This window comes from Papio anubis, chromosome 2 (assembly GCF_008728515.1).
Source record: "Papio anubis isolate 15944 chromosome 2, Panubis1.0, whole genome shotgun sequence".
NCBI classification, from domain to species: Eukaryota; Metazoa; Chordata; class Mammalia; order Primates; family Cercopithecidae; genus Papio; species Papio anubis.
Genome location: NC_044977.1, coordinates 150,768,940 through 150,788,551, shown reverse-complemented (window position 1 = coordinate 150,788,551; position 19,612 = coordinate 150,768,940). Strand labels below are relative to the sequence as shown.

Genomic DNA, 19,612 nt, shown 5'->3' with positions numbered 1-19,612 from the left:
TCCATTCTTCTAACCTTTCTTCAAGGTTTTTAGCTTCCTTGCAATGGGTTAGAACATTCTGCTTTAGCTCGGAGAAGTTTGTTATTACCGACCTTCTGAAGCCTACTTCTGTCAACTTGTTAAACTCATTCTCCGTCCAGTTTTGTTCCTTTGCTGGTGAGGAGCTGCAATCCTTTGGAGGAGAAGAGGCACTCTGGTTTTTGGAATTTTCAGCTTTTCTGCTCTGGTTTCTCCCATTCTTTGTGGTTTTATCTACGTTTGGTCTTTGATGTTAGTGACCCCTACAGATGGGGTTTTGGTGTGGATGTGCTTTTTGTTGATGTTGATGCTATTCCTTTCTGTTTGTTAGTTTTCCTTCTAACAGTTGGGCCCCTCACCTGCAGGTCTGTTGGAATTTGCTGGAGGTTCACTCCAGACCCTATTTGCCTGGGTATCACCAGCAGAGGCTGCAGAACAGCAAATATTGCTGCCTGATCCTTCCTCTGGAAGCTTCATCCCAGAGGGTCACCTGCCTGTATGAGGTGTCTGTCAGCCCCTACTTGGAGGTGTCTCCCAGTCAGGCTACGTGGGGGTCAGGGACCCACTTGAGGAGGCAGTCTGTCCATTCTCAGAGGTCGAACACCGTGCTGGGAGAACCACTGCTCTCTTCAGAGCTGTCAGACAGGGACATTTAGGTCTGCTGAAGCTATCTGCTGCCTTTTGTTCTGATATGCCCTGCTCGCAGAGGTGGAATCTACAGCAAGGCAGTAGGCCTTGCTGAACGGCAGTGGGCTCTGCTCAGTTTGAGCTTTGCTGAACTGCAGTGGGCTCTGCCCAGTTTGAGCTTCCCAGCCTCTTTGTTTATACTGTGAGCACAAAACCACCTACTCAAGCCTCAGCAACAGTGGACGACCCTCCCCTCACCATGCTGCAGCATTGCAGGTCAATCTCAGACTGCTGTGCTAGCAGTGAGCAAGGCTCTGTGGGCATGGGACCCGCCAAACCAGGCACGGGAGGGAATTTCCTGGTCTGCCTGTTGCGAAGACTGTGGGAAAAGTGCAGTATTTGGGCAGGAGTGTACCGTTCCTCCAGGTACAGACTGTCACGGCTTCCCTTGGCTAGAAAAGGGAAATCCCCCAACCCCTTGCACTTCCTGGGTGAGGCGATGCCCTGCCCTGCTTTGGCTCACCCTCCATGGGCTGCACCCACTGTCCAACCAGTCCCAATGAGATGAACCAGGTACTTCAGTTGGAAATGCAGAAATCACCTGTCTTCTGCGTCGATCTCGCTGGGAGATGCAGATCGAAGCTGTTCCTATTTGGCCATCTTGGAAGCTGGGCCTAAATCCTCTCTCTTTGTTTTTATTTTTTTATTATTTATTTATTTATTTATTTATTTTTTGAGACAGAATCTCGCTCTGTCACCCGTGCTGGAGTGCAGTGGCCAGATCTCAGCTCACTGCAAGTTCCACCTCCTGGGTTTACACTATTCTCCTGCCTCAGCCTCCCGAGTAGCTGGGACTACAGGCGCCGCCATCTCGCCCAGCTAGATTTTTTTTGTATTTTTTAGTAGAGACGGGGTTTCACTGTGTTAGCCAGGATGGTCTCGATCTCCTGACCTCGTGATCTGCCCGTCTCGGCCTCCCAAAGTGCTGGGATTACAGGCTTGAGCCACCGTGCCCGGCCTCTTTGTTTTTAACTGAACTTCTGATATACAGAATTGGATTAAACATAATCCTTAGTTGTAATACACTGTCATCTTTGGTCCCATGCATAGCCCTCTTTAATTCTAATTTCCTTGTTTATGTATTTACCCCTTTATAATGTAATGCACACCCAAGAATCCACCACCCAACCCAGTGCCTAGAACATTGATAGTCAAGCACCTTTATGTCCCTCGTGTCATCTCTGCCAATCTGCACCCTTGCTGCAGGCAACCACTCTTAGAATTTTGTGCTTATTATTCCTTTGCTCTTTTCCTTATAGATTTTTTGTGCATACATGTGTACCTCAATAATGCCTTGTTTCATTTTAGTTGTTCTGCAACTTCCTAAATTACTTACTCCTATACCAGTACCACTCAGTGTCATTGCTACAGCGTTAAATAGCCTGATATCTGGTAGGTAAGTCCTGCTGTCCCCACATTCCTCCTTCCTTTTTAGAAGGAGATGCCACAGGGAACTGGGGACCCATTCCTTAGAGGCACCCCCACCTGACACTCTCCCCATGTGACAAGGGATGTCCCATCTGAGACCAGCACGTCCAACCGTTGTGCAGCTCCCCGGGGCAGGCTCCAAGTGAAACACAGTCAGATTTTCTGGGACAATTTTAAGCTGAGTTAGGAGTATCCTCTACCAGACCAAGGAACTGGTGCAGTGTTACTAATTCTGTCTGCCTGCAGGGCCTTGCTGGGGTTCTTCAGTGGACTCAGGGCAGTATGAAAGAGCTACTTTTTATTCATTACCTGCATCAGAGGACCTGGGCTGCATTTTCCTTTGTAGAGATGCAGGCTAATTTCAGCTGCCTCCTCTCTCCTGAACACCAAGTTTCTCATTCTTATTGACCCAGCACCCACAATATCCAAAGCAGAGCGGTAAGGGCTGGACAGCTAGCATGAGACCCAGCCCTGCCTGTGGGAGCCCATGGGGTGAGGACAGCTCCCAGGCCTGCCTGTGGGAGCCCATAGGGGTGAGGACAGCTCCAGCAACAGGGAATGGTTCTACAGTGATTTAGGGTAGTCAGGGATTTCCTGAAGTTTAAGGGCAGGGAGACCACATTTCCCAAACCCCAAATTAGGACAATGAGGTCTGGCAGCAGGACAGAATATTTCAAACTAGGACCGTCTCATAAAACTCTCAGGTTTCATCACCATAATGATGAGAACCATTCACAGGCCTCTGCCTGGGAGAGTCTGATGAGGGTGTGGAGAAGGGCTCACAGCAGCAGGTGTGAGCTGTGTTGGATGGGGACAGAGAAGGGCAAGGAGACCTAGGGAGGCTGCGTTCCTGATGGAGTCAGGAAGATAGAAAGGATGGAGCACTGAGATGTTTAGGAGGTGGACATGAAAGCACTTGGGGGTAGGTTGGGCTTGGAGAGCAGAGGAGGGACATCATGAGTGTGTCTGAAGGCCTCAGCCTGGTAACACGGCTACAAAGACAGGGCTCCCACTAGAGAAGTACAGCAGTAAGAAGGAAGGGCAAGGAACTTGGTTTCACTGCAGAGCATTTTCATGTCTGTGAGGTCACGGACAGGGCGTGTGGACCAGTGTATCAGAATCACTCAGATCATGTTAAAATGTTGTTTATGATGCCGTAGGTCAGGGTGGAGCACAAGATCCTGCATTTTCAACAGGCTCCCAGGTGACACCGGTGCTACCAGTCCACAGACCACATAGCCAGGCTAACAAGGGTCCCAGACAAGGACTGGGCAGAGATCGCGTGTGACAATGTCCCTAATTTGGATAAGGAGTTAAGTACATGTTGAATTGAGGTATGTAGTGTCATTTTTCACTTCTCCCCACAAGAAAAATGTCTCAACTTCCAGGAAAACCATTATCGATCATCCTGATCAAAATCCAGGAATGCAAAAATGGAAGGGGAGATGTGCCTTTATATTATTTTTTTCATATGAAGAAAGGATTCCTGTAACTTTCACAGGTATGACTTTGGTTGTAAGCAGTTGAACAGAGCCATTTTTTTCTTTCTGCCTCTTCGGAAGTGAATTTTCTGATGAGGTTAGCTCCTTCTCTGCGTTTCACCCATGCTCTCACCAGCACAAGGTGACAGGATCTGCACTCAGACAGGAAGTGGCTGATGTTGCGGTAATATTAGAGTCAGGGCAGCTCTGTGCCTTCATCACATCATGACAGGGGAAGAATCAGAAGGTTCAGAACGCTGGAGACCAGGACTCCCATGCCTCCTCCTCATAATACCTGGACTCAGGTGTTCTCAGGCATGTCCATTAGTATGAATTGAAGTCAACGTGTGCCCCCTGCCAGGGGTCAGTCTCATTCTGAGACCACAGTCTGCCTGCAGAAATAAGCAGTGAAGGAATTTCAGGCACAGGCCCAGGGTGCAGGGGTATGTATGTGGTTCCTCTGAGAATCAGGAAGCTGCGTCCTGCCCCAGGGTTGTCTCTGCAGACCCCTCTTCCCTCCGCTCATATTCAGGGAAGGGTTGCAATTCAGCTCCTGTATATTGGGCTTATTTTGAACTTTAATGACACCAAAAAAAAAAAAAAAAAAGTTGATTTTGTGACTTGGTTTTCTTTGGGAGTTTTAAATAAATATTACTATAGAAATATCATTCTCTTTGTCCAAGGCTTCTCTTCTAAGAGGTGTGGAGACAGAGGAGAATCATATTAGATCCTGGCCTTTCTCCCGCTGGTGGAGATTTTGTGGGAAGGCCAGTCAAGCTTATGGGTGCCCCATGCAGACAGCTTTGAAAGACCTGCCTGAGAAAGGGGTTCCGGTTACATCCTTGCCACCCCACCAAATGCTCCCCAAGGCTGTGGGGTTTTATGATTCCCCACAAGAGAGTGAGCCCCAGCATTTCAGAACTGACCAGATGCTTAGAGAAAATCTCGTTCAGTGGCCTCAGACAGGAAAGAGAAGCTCAGAGAGGGAAGGAACGTTGTAGCGTCCCAAGGGGTTAATGGTGGAACTGAGATTCAAACCCCTGTCTCCTGAACCCAGTCACCTCTGCCTCCACCTCCCTGCCTTCCTTGACCTGAGGAGTGGCATTCACTGCAGCAGCCCAGGTCCCAGCCAGCCTTTCATCCCTGAGGCCCTGGGCTCAGGAGATCTCAGACTCAATCCTGAAGAGAGAAGATGGAGCAGCCTGTTGGAATGGAAGCTGATCCCAAGTCCACATCCATAGAGATCAAGGCTCCTGGACCCCAGTCCAGTCCTCTGTTTTTCTCCCACTTTCCTTCAATTTCCAACCAGGGTTCCAGGCTTGCTACCAACATCCCAAGGGTGACATTTCTCTAGGGACACCATCTGCCCATTTTATCTACCCCAGAGGATCTTCTTCCACAGACCCAGGGAGACCAAATAACAACAGCAAACCAAACATCAATGGCATCTGAGCGTATGCCAGACCATGCTTTAATCCTTTCCATAGGTTACCTCCTTTAATTCACACAAGCACCATCAGAGACGGGTCCACGAGCTGAGTTTGCTAGGACCTTGGCTAGAATAGAACTTGAATTCCTCTGTGAAAATAGAGCCCACTCTGACCCCTTCCATGGATAGATTAGTGGTGGATCTGCCTCTGCTTTCGATGGTAAGAGGCTACTGAAAGAGTCTGGCGTGGGCCTTGCATGAGGGTGGAGGCTGAGCTAGGATTCATCTCCAATACAGCCCCCCATGTCCCAGCCCGGGCTCTCAAAGCCTGGGCAAGGGATGGGACCTTCTTCCACCTCTTCACTGCCTGCCCAACCCAAACACAGAGGTTTCTCCAAGATGTGTATGCTTCGAGGTCAAAAAGACCTAACAGTGGTCCTGGACACAAACCCCCAGGAGGACCCAAGTCTCCAGCGCCTTCCTGGAGCCAGTCATTCTTCCTCACAGCTGGGAGGGGGTCGATAGTGAACACCCATGTGGCTCAGCAGGGCTGGGGTGCAGCAGCAAGCCAGCAGTGGACAGGCAGCTGAGTGCTGCTGAGCTCTTGGCCAGGAAGGCAGAGGCCTGTGGAAGGAAGGCCCCCAGAGAGGGGTTCAGGTCTCTAGACCCCTTGTTCCTTTGACAATGCTAGTGTGAGCCCATGGCTAAAATGAGCCTCACCTGTAAAGCTGAGTGAGGCCTCAGTTCAGCCAGTCCTGCCTTTGGTAAGAACAGCAGCTTGAACCTGCCTTTGGGCCTTGTGCAGCCCCACCTCCCCGAGGAAACCTGCCTGGCCTCTGTCCAGAGCTCAGAAGCCACATCCCCAGGTCTGCAAGGCTTTTCTAACATTTATCTCACAGACATCACTTGCCTTGCCATTCCCTTTTTCATGTGCATTTTTTTTTTTCTATCAAATCTAATTTGATTTGGTACAGTCAAGGCCCTTTCACTGCCAGGATTAAATGTGATTTCTGTTCTGCCAAACGTCAACCAGTGCAGAGGCGCCTCAGCCATCATGCCAAGCCATTTCCCACTCTGATGGAGACACAAGCTGGAGAAGGAAGGCAAGGCCACTCTGCCAGCTGGTGGCTGAGACTGGCCAGGCACCCAGGGCTCCCAGTTGCCCAGCTGCATGGCAGGTCAGGGAAAGGAGGACAAATCCTCTCTTAGGCCCTGCAGCGGAACTGAGGTCTAAGAACTGAGAACCAAACAGAATTCCAGATGCTCTTTGTTCCCAGTGCGTTTCCTAGTCCCTGGCCCTGCCCGTCCCACAGCCCCTCACTGGCTACGCCATTGGCCTGCCTGGCCCCATACCCTTGATTCCTGGCAATAGTAAATTGTTCAACTGGATGAGGAGGGGAGGGGAAGAAAAAGAAGGCTGGTGGGTTGAGCAGATCTTAAGAGACGGCCCTGTGGCCTCCAGGTTTCCCTGAGGGGAAATAATGGTTATGGTCGGTGGGGAGGGAGGTGGAGTGTGGCAATTCATTGGTCAGAGACTGGGGTGCAAGAATGGGTTTAGGGGTGATGCTGAGGTTCGTGGTGGCCCAGGTAATAGTGGCTGGGTGGAGGAGAGGGTCCCTGAGGATCTGGCAGTCAAGAATCAGGAGCCTAAGTGATGAGAAAGTGATCCCTGTGGAGGAATCATCAAGGGGTGGCAGGTATGGGTGGAGAGAGGGTGTGGGAGGCCAGGCCAAAGCCCTGACAAACGTGGGGCCAGCGGTCAGTGGATGACAGCATCAAGGAGTGGAGAGAGGACTGAGCCAAGTGGTGTGAACCACACAGGAAGGGGGATTTCTCACAACCAGAAGGTGGGTGTGGAGCTTTGTATGTGGCAGAGGAGCCAGGAGGGGCCGTGCCCTGCCTCCAGGCCTGAGTGAGTACACAGCCCCCAGAGAAGGTGGAAGGGCAGCAGGGTGCCAGGACAGATGCTTGGTCCAGTTAAGGCAGTGGAGGGGAGCTCACAGAGAAGAAGCTGGGGTTGCAGTTTTCATTATGTGGAGTGGCAGTTCCAAAGGGTGCAGTGGAAGATCTGAGTAGTGGGGAAGCTGAGGGCTGGAGTCAGAGGTGAGGGGGACAGAGCATCATCGGGGGATGGCTCTTTAGCAAAGTCAGCTGCTAGAAAGAGGTTCTACTAAGCATCAGGATCCAACAGAACTTCAAATTGTTCCATTCTACCTTCCTTCACTTCAAGGTTACATTCACCCTTCTCTTTTTCCGGAGGTGGGTACCATCCTGTTTCTAGGGCTCCTTTTTCGTTTTGCTGGAATGCCTCCTTGAGTAACTTTCAGACTAGGGGGATAGAAGCTCTTCTTTCAGAGCCACTGCACACATCCAAAAAGGAAGCTGCTGTTTGCTCTGCAACAGTGTAGCTCCCCTTAGCCTGGGAGAGTGAGGAGTCTGGGTGAAAATATTTTGCCAGACACACTCTCCTGTCAGTACTGAGTCAGGGAGCTGACGGGAAGGCCAGACCCTTGAGTTCTTCATCGAAGTGGAGGTGTCTTTCCCACAAATCCTGCCCACCTCTGTTGTGGAGGTTTTGCCCATGCTTTATTCAGCTTCTCTATTGGACCCTGACACCTCCAGGAGCCTCTCCCAAAGGCTGCCCTGCTCAAACAGAGCTGGATCAGGCTCTGCAACTGGGGCAGACGAACACAACTGTCCCAGATGTTGGGATTACAGTTCTTTGAGGATTACCCTATATTTACTCCTTGGAGCTTGGGATTTCTCTGGGACTCTTTTGGTGAGAGCCCTGTGCACCCCTGGTACACAAGGCTACTGGTCTCGCTGCTTGATTTCTCCACCATCCTGTCGCACCTGCTTCCTGTCTTCCTGGAATTTACCATAATGTCTGGCTGCTGATGGCCTTTCTTGTTTTCCAGCACCCTTATCCTGTCTCTTGTGCACACGCATGCACACATGAGCGAATCTTCTGTCATTTCAGAGAGACGCTGGGTGGGAGGGGTGCAGTGTGTGGGCCCAGGCTGCCCCCTTGAGCACCCTGCCTTCGTCCTTTGAACAGCCCCATGCAGTTCAGCTGGAACATTTGAATGGAATTTTTCAAGCACTCCCTGTTCTGAGTTGTCCCCTTTGGAGGTTTCTCACATCCTTGCTTTGCAGCGTTGCTAGGGAAGGCCATGCATTATTTAGGACTATTTTCCTGTGCAACACTCCTCTGTGCACAAGAAGTAACTTGATAGCTCCCTATCCCAGGGAAAAATGAGGGCCCCACCTGGACTGTGGGGACCATCTGTGTGGATGACGCTTGTTGGCACAGAGTTCATTTGAAGATGCTGCTTGTGTCCCAGCTGTAGTCACAACCCTTTTTACTGGGGAAACAGTGAAGCTTGTCAACAGAAAACTCTCCAAATTCCAAATGCTTCCTAGACGGGAGCTGAGGACTCTGTTGCCCATGACAGGGCCAGTCGATACAGGGATGCCATATTTTAGAAGTATCATTACTACAGGTAATGATACACTTGACAATTTGCATGATTAAGTAAGTGGATTGACACCTAACAGGTGCAGACCCTGAGGGCAGAGGAGCCAAGTCATTGAGGAAGAGGTGACACTTGATTTGAGTCTGGAAAGATGAAGCATGCTCCTGACAGGAAGTACAAGGAATAGTGTTCTAGGCAAAAGGAGCAGCATGAGGGGAGTCTCAGGGGCATGAAAGCAATTCTGAGGCTTCGGACACCAAAACCATATTCTGTGGATAACTGATGGACACAGTGTCTGCCACAGAGTGTGTGTGTGCTTGCACATGTATGTGGCTCCTCCTCGTTTCATTCCCTGAAAATAAGCAGTGCCCAGGTCTATTTGAGTTCAGCTTTCAGGACTGTCGCTCAAACCCTCCACCATCGGCTGACCATTGTCTAAAATTACCACAAGATAATTTCACCTCTTGACCCTAAGATGTTGATTTTTTTTCAAATATAAATACAGGGTTGGGATAGGGTAGTGACTTGTGTCTTGGCATGTTCTCACCGCAGGCAGAGAAGACTTCAAAGGGCCCAGGGAAGCAGCTTAAGCCACCAATCTCTGTGCCAAGATCTCCACCCATTTCCGTCACAGAAACAGACCATCATAACCGGATGCAGAAACTTTCCCCATTTTATTGATAGCTAAACAGAGTCCCTGGGAAGTCCAATGGTTCATCTAGTCCAAGTCCAATGGTTAGTGATGGAAAGTTAAGGAATATTCAGGTCACTAGAGAATTTTTGAAATGATTACCTTGTCATATTTTTAGCACAAAACCAGACATCCATCCCTGGCTCCAGGAAATCTTCTTCAAGAGCAGAACATTGTTGTCAATTAGGATGATGTACTGAGGCATCTGTAGAACCACAATAAGTAAATTATGACTATTTTTAAGGGTGCTTCTTGGGCTGATGGCCTGAAATAAGACACACTTTAGAGAGAAAACACCTTTAAGGCAAGGGGCCTGTTATGTCATACCATCATCACAACAGCCCATAGATGGAGGTGTTGCTATCCCCATTTTACAGATGATAAAAATGTAGACCCATATTTTTCTCCTCTAATAAATGGGTGGTGGGAGCAGAAGCTAGGATTCCAAGCCAGCTCCTTCCCCCTACTTTTTCCCATTAGGGCAGGCAGACAAATGCTTCACTTGTGTTGCCTCTCACCAAGTACTTCCGTCAGTGATTTTTTCTTTAATGTAAACTTGTTTTTGAAGTATGAGATATATGTAGACAGCACACAAATCTTAAGGGTGCTGCTTGATGATGTTTACAAACAACAGGCTAGTAGAACCAGAACTCAATTCCAGCAGTAGAAAATACCAGCCCCCCCCCCCCCCCCCCGCCAGAAATCCCTCATGCCTCCTCCCCATCACTAACTACTCCCTTAAGGTCACCTCTGCCCTAACTTCATCACCTTGCTTTTGCTTTTATACAGAAGATGTCACACAAAATTTACTTTTTTTCACTCAAAACTATGTTGAAAGATTCCTCCACGCTTTTACATATAATTGTGGTTCCTTCATTCTTGTGGCTGATTAGTGTTCTATATGAAGTTACACAATTTATTTTTACATTGCACTGTTGATGGACAGTAGAATTATTGTTTCCAGTTTGGTGCTGTTACAAATAATGCTCCTATGAGCATTTGTGAATGTACATTTTGGTGAACATGCATATGCTTTTCTGTTAGGTGTTTGCCCAGGAGATTCAGCAGTTTTAGTCAATGTGCCTAGCTTTCCAAAGTGGTTGTGCAGTTCACATTCCCACTGAAAGCATTGTGAGCATTCTGGTTGCTCTGCATCCTCATCAGCACTTAATACTATCTTTCTCATTTTAGTCATTCTTTTTTTTTTACTTTCTTAACTTCAATAGTTTTTGGGGAACAGGTGATTTCTGGTTTCAAGGAAAAAGTCTTTAGTGGTAGTTTCTGAAATTTTGATGCCCTACTCAATGTGTAGTCTTTTATCCCTCAATCCCCTCCCACCCTTTCCCCCAAGTCCCTAAAGTCCATTTTATCATTTTTTATTTTTTAAATATTTATTTGTTTATTTATTTATTTATTTACTTATTTTTGAGATAGAGTCTCGCTCTGTCGCCCTGGCTGGAATGCAGTGGCACAATCTCGACTCACTGCAACCTCCACCGCCCAGGTTCAAGTGATTCTTCTGCCTCAGCTTCCCGAGTAGCTGGGACTACAGGCGAGCACCACCATGCCCGGCTAATTTTTTTATTTTTAGTGGAGATGGGGTTTCACCCTATTGGCCAGACTGATCTCAAACTCCTGACCTCGTGATCTGCCCACCTCAGCCTCCCAAAGTGCTGAGATTACAGGTGTGAGCCACCATGCCCAGCCTCAATGTATCATTCTTACGACTTTGCATCCTCCTACCTTAGCTCCCATTTAAAACCAAGAACATAGATGTTTGGTTTTCATTCCTGAGTTACTTCTTTTAGAATAATGGTCTCCAACTTCATCCAGGTTGCTGTGACTGCCATTATTTCATTCCTTTTTATGGCTGAGTAGTGTTCCAAGGTGTGTGTGTGTGCGTACATATATATATATATATATATATACACACACACACACATTTTGTTTATCCACTAATTCGTTGGTGGGCATTTAGGCTGTTTCCATATTTTTACAATTGTGAATTGTGCTGCTATAAACATGCATGTGCAAGTGTCTAGTTCATACAGTAACTTATTTTCTTCTGGGTAGATACCTAGCAGTGAGATTGCTAGATCAAGCAGTAGTTCTACTTTTAGTTCTTTAAGGAATCTCCGTACTGTTTTCCATAATGGTTGTACTGGTTTACGTTACCATCAGCAGTGTAAGGTATTCCCTTTTCACCACATCCACACAAACATCTGCTATTTTTTGACATCTGTTATTTCTTAAATTATGGTCATTCTTGCAGGAGTATTTCATTGTGGTTTTAATTTGCATTTCCCTGATAATTAGTGATGCTGGCTTCATACAATAATTTAAGGAGGATTCCCTCTTTCTCTATCCTTTGGAATAGTTTCAGAAAGATTAGTACCAATTCTTTGAATACCTGATAGAATTCAGCTGTGAATCCATCTGGTCCTTGACTTTTTTTGGTGGCGTTTTTTTTATTTCCATTTCAATTTCACTACTTGTTACTGGTCTGTTTGGAATTTCTATTTCTTCCTGATTTAATCTAGGAAGGTTGTGTATTTCAAGAAATTTATCTATCTCCTTTAAATTTTCTAGTTTGTGTGTGTAAAGGTGTTAATAATCCCCTTGAATGCTCTTTCGTATTCTGTGGTATCAGTTGTAATATCTCCTGTTTTGTTTCTAATTGAACTTATTTGGATCTTCTCTTGTCTCTTCTTGGGTATTCTCATTAATGGTTTATCAGTTTTGTTTATCTTTTCAAAGAACCTGCTTTTTGTTTTATTTATCTTTTGTATTTTTTGTTTCCATTTCATTTAGTTCTGCTCTGATCTTTGTTATTTATTTTCTTCTGCTGAGTTTGACTTTAGTTTGTTCTTGTTTCTCTAGTTCCTTGAGGTGTGACCTTAGATTGTCTGTTCATGTTCTTTCAGCTTTTTGTAGGCATTTAATGCTATGAACTTTCTTCTTAGCACTGCTTTGACTGTATCCCGGAGGTTTTTATAAGTTGTGTCACTATTATTGTTCAATTCAAAGAATTTTTACATTTCCATCTTGATCTCATTGTTGACCCAAAGATCATTCAGGAGCGGATTATTTAATTTTCATGTACTTGTATAGTTTTGGGGGTTCCTTTTGGAGTTAATTTCCAATTTTATTCCACTGTGGTCTGAGAGGATACTTGATATAATTTTGATTTTCTTAAATGTATTGAGACTTGTTTTGTGGCCTATCATATGGTCTATCTTGGAGAATGTTCCATGTGCTGAAGAAAAGAATGTATATTCTGCAGTTGTTGGGTAGAATGTTCTGTAAATATTTGTTAAGTCCATTTGTTCTAGGGTATAGTTGAACTACATTGTTCCTTTGTTGACTCTGTCTTGGTGAACTGTCTAGTGCTGTCAGTGGAGCACTGAAGTCCCCCACTATTATTGTGTAGTTGTCTATCTCATTTCTTATGTCTAGTCATAATTGTTTTATAAATTTGGGAGCTCCTGTGTCAGGTGCCTTTATATTTAGGATTGTGATATTTTTCTCTTGGACTGATCCTTTTATTATGATATAATGTCCCTCTTTGTCTTTTTTTTTTTTTTTTGGGACAGAGTCCTACTCTGTCACCCAGGCTGGAGAGCAGTGGTATGATCTCGGCTCACTGCAAGCTCCACCTCCTGGGTTCACGCCATTCTCCTGCCTCAGCCTCCCGAGTAGCTGGTACTACAGGTGCCCACCACCACACCCGGCTAATTTTTTGTATTTTTAGTAGAGACGGGGTTTCACCATGTTAGCCAGGATGGTCTTGATCTCCTGACCTTGGGATCCACCAGCCTTGGCCTCCCAAAGTGCTGGGATTACAGGCCCGAGCCACCGCGCCCGGCCCCATCTTTGTCTTTTTAAACTGTTGTTGCTTTAAAGCCTGTTTTGTCTGATATAAGAATAGCTACTCCTGCTTGCTTTTGGTTTCCATTTGCATGGAATATCTCTTTCCCCCCTTTACCTTGAGTTTATGTGAGTCCTTATGTGCTAGGTGAGTCTCTTGAAGACAGCAGATACTTGTTTGGTGGATTTTTATCCACCTTAATGTGGTGCTCTCCTGCTTCCCCTAGGGATGGGGCTACCTGAGAGCTGGACTGCAAAGATTGTTATTGCTCTTCTGGGTCTAACCATGCAGCGGGGCTACCAGGCTCTGGGCTGGTGCTGGGAAATGTTTGCAAGGAGTCCTGTGATGTGATCTGTCTTCAGGTCTCCCAGCCATGGATCCAGCACCTGCTCTGGTGGAGGCGGCAGGGGAGTGAAGTAGACTCTGTGAGAGTCTTTGGTTATAGATATGTTTAGTGTACTGGCTTTCTCTAATGCTGGTTATGCTAGCAGTGAGGTTGTAATATGGACAGACTTGGGAACCACTGGTTAGCCAGGATTTGGCAGGCAGTGGAATTAACTCCTGTTTTCTTCTTCCATGGAGCAAGGTTGTTCTGTCATGAGTTGCTGTAATGTCCTGAGTTGGTTGGCCTCCAGCCAGGAGGTGGCGCTTTCAAGAGAGCACCAGAGTTCTTTTCCTGTCTCACAGAATTTGCAGTGGCCTGCTGCTTCTTTTCATTAGGTTAATTACATCTGAGGGTTACAGACTGAATACAAATTTAGAAATAGACAAACATATGAGTCCTCATTTTTACATTAATATATAAATTAAATATAAGTAGACAATAAAAAGTAGAAGAAAAGCCTATTTTTAGAAAAGACCAAATTAATAGCTCCTAACAGTGTCAGGGACATTTATTTGTTCATCAGTTGAGTCTGCATAGACAATCTTGGAATCATCACAGCTGTTTGAGCAAACTTGGATTGGAGGACAGGCTGTGCAGTTAACTCTGGGTATGAATTTTGGCTAAATATTTGACAACTTCTAAGCAGATCCTATCAGAGGTCTTCATCACTCCAGACTTCAGTCTCAGGCATCACAGGAAAGAGGAAATCATCATTTTAGTCTTCCTTGTTGGTATGTAGCAGAGTCATATTATGGTATTAATTTCTACTTTCCTGATGATTCATGAAGTTAAGCACTTTTACATATGTTTATCGGCCATTTGGATATTCACCTTTGTGAATAGTGATTCTTTTTCAGTTTTAACTTTGGTCAAAAAATAGTTCTAAGAATAGTTCCCATACTGGAAAATTCTGTGCTTCACTTCCTATCTAGGTGATTATTTCCAAGCTTTGACATTTGGTAGTTCTAAGAAAAGCCTCAAAGCCAGGGGAGGTGAGAAAGAAGAGCCAAGGGAATGGGCACAGCCAATGCTGGGCATTCTCTGAGCTCTTAACGTTCCACAGTGGGGGCAGGAACTCAAGGACTTTCTCTGTGCACTTTGGGATTGTCAGTTTACTTTCCCCTCAGAAGTGAGGAGAGATGATTTATATTTCACATTTAGAGCTAGCAACGTACTCTGAACTCCTTTTCTTTCTCCCTTTGGAATTTAGACTCTAGATTGATTTCAATGACTGCAGAGAGATGAAGATAAAAGGCATCTGTCCTCTTTAGCCCCTAATTGGGCAGGCAACACACAAGGAGTTGGGTTTGCTGACAAGGCTAAGCATTTTGGACGTTATGTGCCTAGGGTGTTAAAGTGATAAGAAAATCTCTTAAGGTCTGCCAATGATTTTGAAATTTTAACAGCTCAGTTTTCCTGATGCCAGATAGGGGACAGGGAGTGGGAGAACTGGGTACAAGGGTGTTGCTGGAGGAGAGATGGGGACACCCTGAGGGAGGGTTGTCAAATGTTGGCCTAGGCATAGTGATTGGGTGACTGGAGGTGAGCAATCAGCCTTCTGGGCCTGGAAAATAGGGCATGGCTGGGCTTCCCCTGTCCAGCCTCATTTTCTGTGAGGATCAATATACTGTCTCCATATTTGACTGTTCTGGAGGTTTTGTACAAGTGGAATTATACAATAAAAATAATAAATAATTGTTTTAAAAAGAGGATACAGAGGTGAGTGTTTGAAGCCACTAGTGCTCCCTGCAGATAGCCTTGGGATCTGGCCTCAAGTGAAGGAGAGCTGGATGTACTCTTGTGCACAGCTTCCAAAGCATGTGCCCCAAGCCCCACTTTCATTTTAATGGCTCCCCTTATTAACTGTGCGGCTCAGGTAAATAAAAATTCCTGTAAAACATATTCTTGACTCTTGACTACATTCCCATGTAAAAAGTACTTCTCACTGCAGGTCGTGATAAAAAATGTTTGAAAGCTGCAGGCCTCGGGTGGATCTGTAGAGGGCCTTTCTCTGTGGTACTATTCCTATCACAGTTCTTGTGTTAGTATTCACCACTCAACAGTTTTATTGTATCTTAGTATATTATAGGACGTTTATGAAATATCATTTATTCTATTACAAAAAAAAGTATTAAGATGCAGGTTCAGGCTTCCAGCCTGTAGGATTGGGGAAACCAGGCCTGTACAAACCATACCAGATGCCATGTGACCACCATCATCATCTTCCTTCCAGCTGGTGCTAACTGATCAGCGCTGTTCCTCTCCCCACAAACTTCCAGCCTGTCCTGTTTTATTCCTCTTTTGCCTTTGCCTGTTCTCTCTGCCTAGGATACCTTCTCCACCCTCATGTGCCTTTAACACTCCTATTCACTCTTCAAAACCCCATCATATGTCTTCTCTTTGAAGCTTTCAAACAGCTCTTCTATGTAAGAAATTCCCAGTTTCTGTACCTGTATATTTAGGAATTATTGCATATATTACACTCTATTAAAATGATTCACGTATTTAAAATCTCAGATCATGAGCCTCCACCTCCCACTCCACCCCCACCCTCTTTCAGAGCTGCCACTGGTGTTAGCTTAGTTATCCCTGTTTCCCCAGGGCTAATCATAGGGTTTGGACCAGAATAAGATCTTACTAAAGGTGTCTGCAATAGACCTAGTTAAACTTGGTTTAACTGGTCCTATGTCCCGGGGTTCCATTATTTATGGATTTTAACTTACAAATTTTTCCAGAGCTAGCTGCTGGAAGAAAATGCAACCTGCTGCTGACCATCAAGGAAAGCTATAGGGGAAGTTTCAGGGTTCACAGGCATTTCAGGCAGCCTCTCAGAATCTAACTGGTTTGTAGAGGAAACCCCTCTGCAGATCCACCCAAGGCCAGCAGCTTTTAAACATTTTCCATCATGGCCTGCAGTAAGAAGTCCTTTTCACATTAAGACACACTAAACACCTACATCAGAGACAAGGCTTTCATGAAACAACATTTATCCTTTCTATGGGTATTGCTCCCATTTTCTCTTTTTTTTAAAAAAAAATTATTGCTGGTCACCACCCACTGAATTGATTTTGTGACTCTTTAGTCTCACTGGTTGCATTCCACGGTCTGATGAACACTGCTCTACGCTTTCAGCTTATGTAACCAGAGAAATCTTCTCAGAGGAGAAGCCATCGGCCCTGAAGGTCAGCTCAGAGGAGCGGGCAGGAGGCGGCGTGCAGCGGGGGCTGGGATGAGAAGGTGCCAGGACGGCGCGGGGCACATTCTAACTGCTTCCCTCTCGTTGCAGCGGAGCCCCTGCCACTGATGGACCTGTGCCGGAGATCCGTCCGCTCGGCCCTGGGCCGCCAGCGCCTGCGGGACATCAGCTCCCTGCCCTTGCCTCAGTCTCTCAAAAACTATCTGCAGTACCAGTGAGCCGGGCCTGACAGGCAGCACAGACACACAACGCAGGGCCCGGCCCGCCTGTCATTCACAGTCCCGTGGCACATAGGGGAAAGGATCCACCCTTCCTCCGGCTCCCCAGGACACTCAGTTCTTTCAAAGACCAGGATGTGGTATCAACTTTGGAAACGAAAGGTCTGTTGCCAACAGTATCTACTGCCCTCGAGGCAGCCCTCCCGAGTCAGACACCTCCTTCGGAGCCACAGAGAGCCTGGAGTCTGCACCTGCTGGAAATCCTGCCACCAACCAGGACACAGCAGCCACTGTATTGATCAGAGAGCCTGTTTCCTTATTCAAGAGAATGAATAAAACATTTAGGCAGGAGACTTTCTATTGCGTACCCTGTTGCAGACAGGGCCAGGGAGAAATTAGCCAGGGCAGGGAGAAAATTGCCTCTGAATAATGAATGATGAAAGCAGCCTGACGCTGTGCCCCTCCTGGCCCACACCCCTTGCCAGGGCAGCAGGATTGTCATGCCATTTTAGGACTTTGTGCCACTTTGAGGGACTGTTCCCAGGAGGCCCAACCGCAGACCTGGCAAGTGGACAGTGCAGTGTGGAGACACCCTCCGGCTTACCTCTTTGAACGTTGTTTACCTACCCCTTTCCACGTGCCCCGCTTCCCAGCCACTGACTCACAGTTCTCTGGATGCCCAGACACCTCTCTTCAGGGAAGAGGAGTCTGACTGGTTCGCCCCGGGGAAGAGCATATCCTTACCATTATTTTAAGTAGCATTTGCATTTTAAAAGAGGAATGCGCAGAGGACAGTACTTAGTCCAAAGGTGCTAACAGGGGAACGGGGGAACCGGGGGCATGGTGACACCCAAGTCTGATGTGTCCTGGGTTGGGGGGCCTTCCTGGAGTGTCAGGGTCTCTGGGCATCGTCCATTCAGGGCGCAGCATGGCTGTCACAAAGCTTTATTTGAGGAAATTATTTTTTCACTTCAGGAGACTTGTACGAGTCTCTTTCCTGTTTCAAATGTGTGTGTGATGTGCTGTTTATTTATCAGCTGAGGTCTGTGGGGGCGGCCTTGTGACTGGAAGGGTGGATATGGGAGACACATTCTCCACCCGCTCCGAGCCTGGTCCTCTCGCAGGAATGCTGCTGCTGCCTCCGCCGCCACCTCTTATATGTTTCAGACACTCTCTGCCCAGACTCATTTTTAACTGGAAATCATCACAGCGGTGGGATATCAGAGCTCCAGACAGCACTGCCTCTCCCTACCCGCCCCCCCACTGCCCCCATCTTAATGTGAATTTGACTGATGAATGAGGAGCGTTTCTAATAAAGTTTGTCATTCAGTCCTTCAGCTGCGTATTAAATGTTGTCTGGGGAGGGACCCTGAGAGCTTCTTCCATCAGCCTGCCTGGTCCGTCCGCAGACCCATAGAAGCCAGGCACGTGACTCCCTCTTTACACATTTCTTGTCTCATCTGACTTGTGGTCCCTGCTTGAGCCCAAACTGCAGCTATTTTGCAAAGGCCTGCCCTGGACAAGAGAATGTGCCTGTGTCCTGGGTCCATGCAAAGCTGACCTTAATGGTGGAAAAACAACTCAGCCTCCTGTTGCCAGAGCCAAGGGGTGGCCCTGCAAAGGGGCTTAGGGTCAGGGAGGGCAAACCCAATGGAACACCAGTTTCCAAGTGGACTGGAGGTGGGGCTGGATGTGACTGTGATGAACGTATATTGTCATCAAGGAGCAGTGCCAATTGCTGAAGGTGAGTGTGAAGTAAGGCCAGGCTCTGGGCTGGTAGCAGTTCAGGAGTTAGAGTCAGTATAGGGTCTGGGTAAGGACTGGCATAGCATTCACTCAGCAGTACCAGCCAACAGCACGCACTATGCCAATTTCCAGAGACCCAGCACCCAGGCTGATATGTCTCATCCCCAGAGACGTGTAGTACAGCATAATAAAGTGAGAAGGAGCTCATGAAGCGGGGTGGATGAGAGTAGAGTAGGAAGGGAAGGCTTCCTGGAGGAAGAGGCACTCTCCAGACTTTTAAGGACAGACAACCTTCCTGAGGACCACCAAGAAACCAAACTTGCACCTGCCCCCAGGGGCAATGTTCCCAGCTCTGACCTCAGGGCTGGGCTCTGCATCAGGCAACTTTCAGTCATTTTGTTTGCTAGAGGCAGCTTCCTGTGGCTGTGGCATTAAGGCTTTGTGGCTTTGTGTGTAGGAAGCCTGGGTTTCAGTCCCAGCTTCATCGTTTTTGTGCTGTGACCTTGGGGAAGTCACTTCCTTCTGTGCACACTGTGCTGGCTGAGCCAGGTAGCCAGTAACTGGGGACTCTTCCTCTCCCAGCTCATGGAGTCCCCATCTCAGCATCAACTTTCCAGCTTGGATGCATCTGCCTTATCTTGGCTTCCAAGCCTCACTTATGTGGTTTCCCTCACCCCAACAATGTCCTCCCCATCTTTACCCTCTCCAGGATCTGGCTTACAGTGGCCCTCCAGGAAGCCCTCTTTAACCACTCCCCCCATCTCTGCCTCCTCTGAGAATTCAGCTCTCCATGTCCTGGCCTGAGGATGCCACTCCCGGGGCCCAGGACCCTCTCCTGAGTACTGGGACTTGAGCTCCTCTGCCCTGTGGTCTCACCTGCCCAGGGATCTATGGACGTTTGACGGGCGGGGCCTCTGCCTGCTCCTTCCCACACAGCCCAGAGCAGACACATGGGCTCAGCGAAGATGGAGGGGTAAGTGGAGGTGCCC

The 19,612-nt window shown here is 47.3% G+C and overlaps 1 protein-coding gene and 1 long non-coding RNA gene across 2 annotated transcripts in view; both read left to right on the top strand.

The window, feature by feature from the left end:
- SPSB4 (splA/ryanodine receptor domain and SOCS box containing 4) overlaps positions 1–18,214 on the top strand; it is an 88,677-nt gene extending 70,463 nt beyond the window's left edge. Inside the window, exon 3 of the mRNA XM_003895026.4 lies at positions 16,750–18,214. Within this exon, the coding sequence (XP_003895075.1) occupies positions 16,750–16,877 (128 nt within the window). The 3' untranslated portion in view covers positions 16,878–18,214. The remainder of the gene's footprint in view (positions 1–16,749) is intronic.
- Positions 1,583–9,926, top strand: LOC116273825. The gene is made up of 3 exons (XR_004182268.1): positions 1,583–6,463; positions 7,274–7,302; positions 9,072–9,926. It is a non-coding gene; the product is annotated as an uncharacterized LOC116273825 (long non-coding RNA).
- Positions 18,215–19,612: the final 1,398 nt, after the last annotated feature.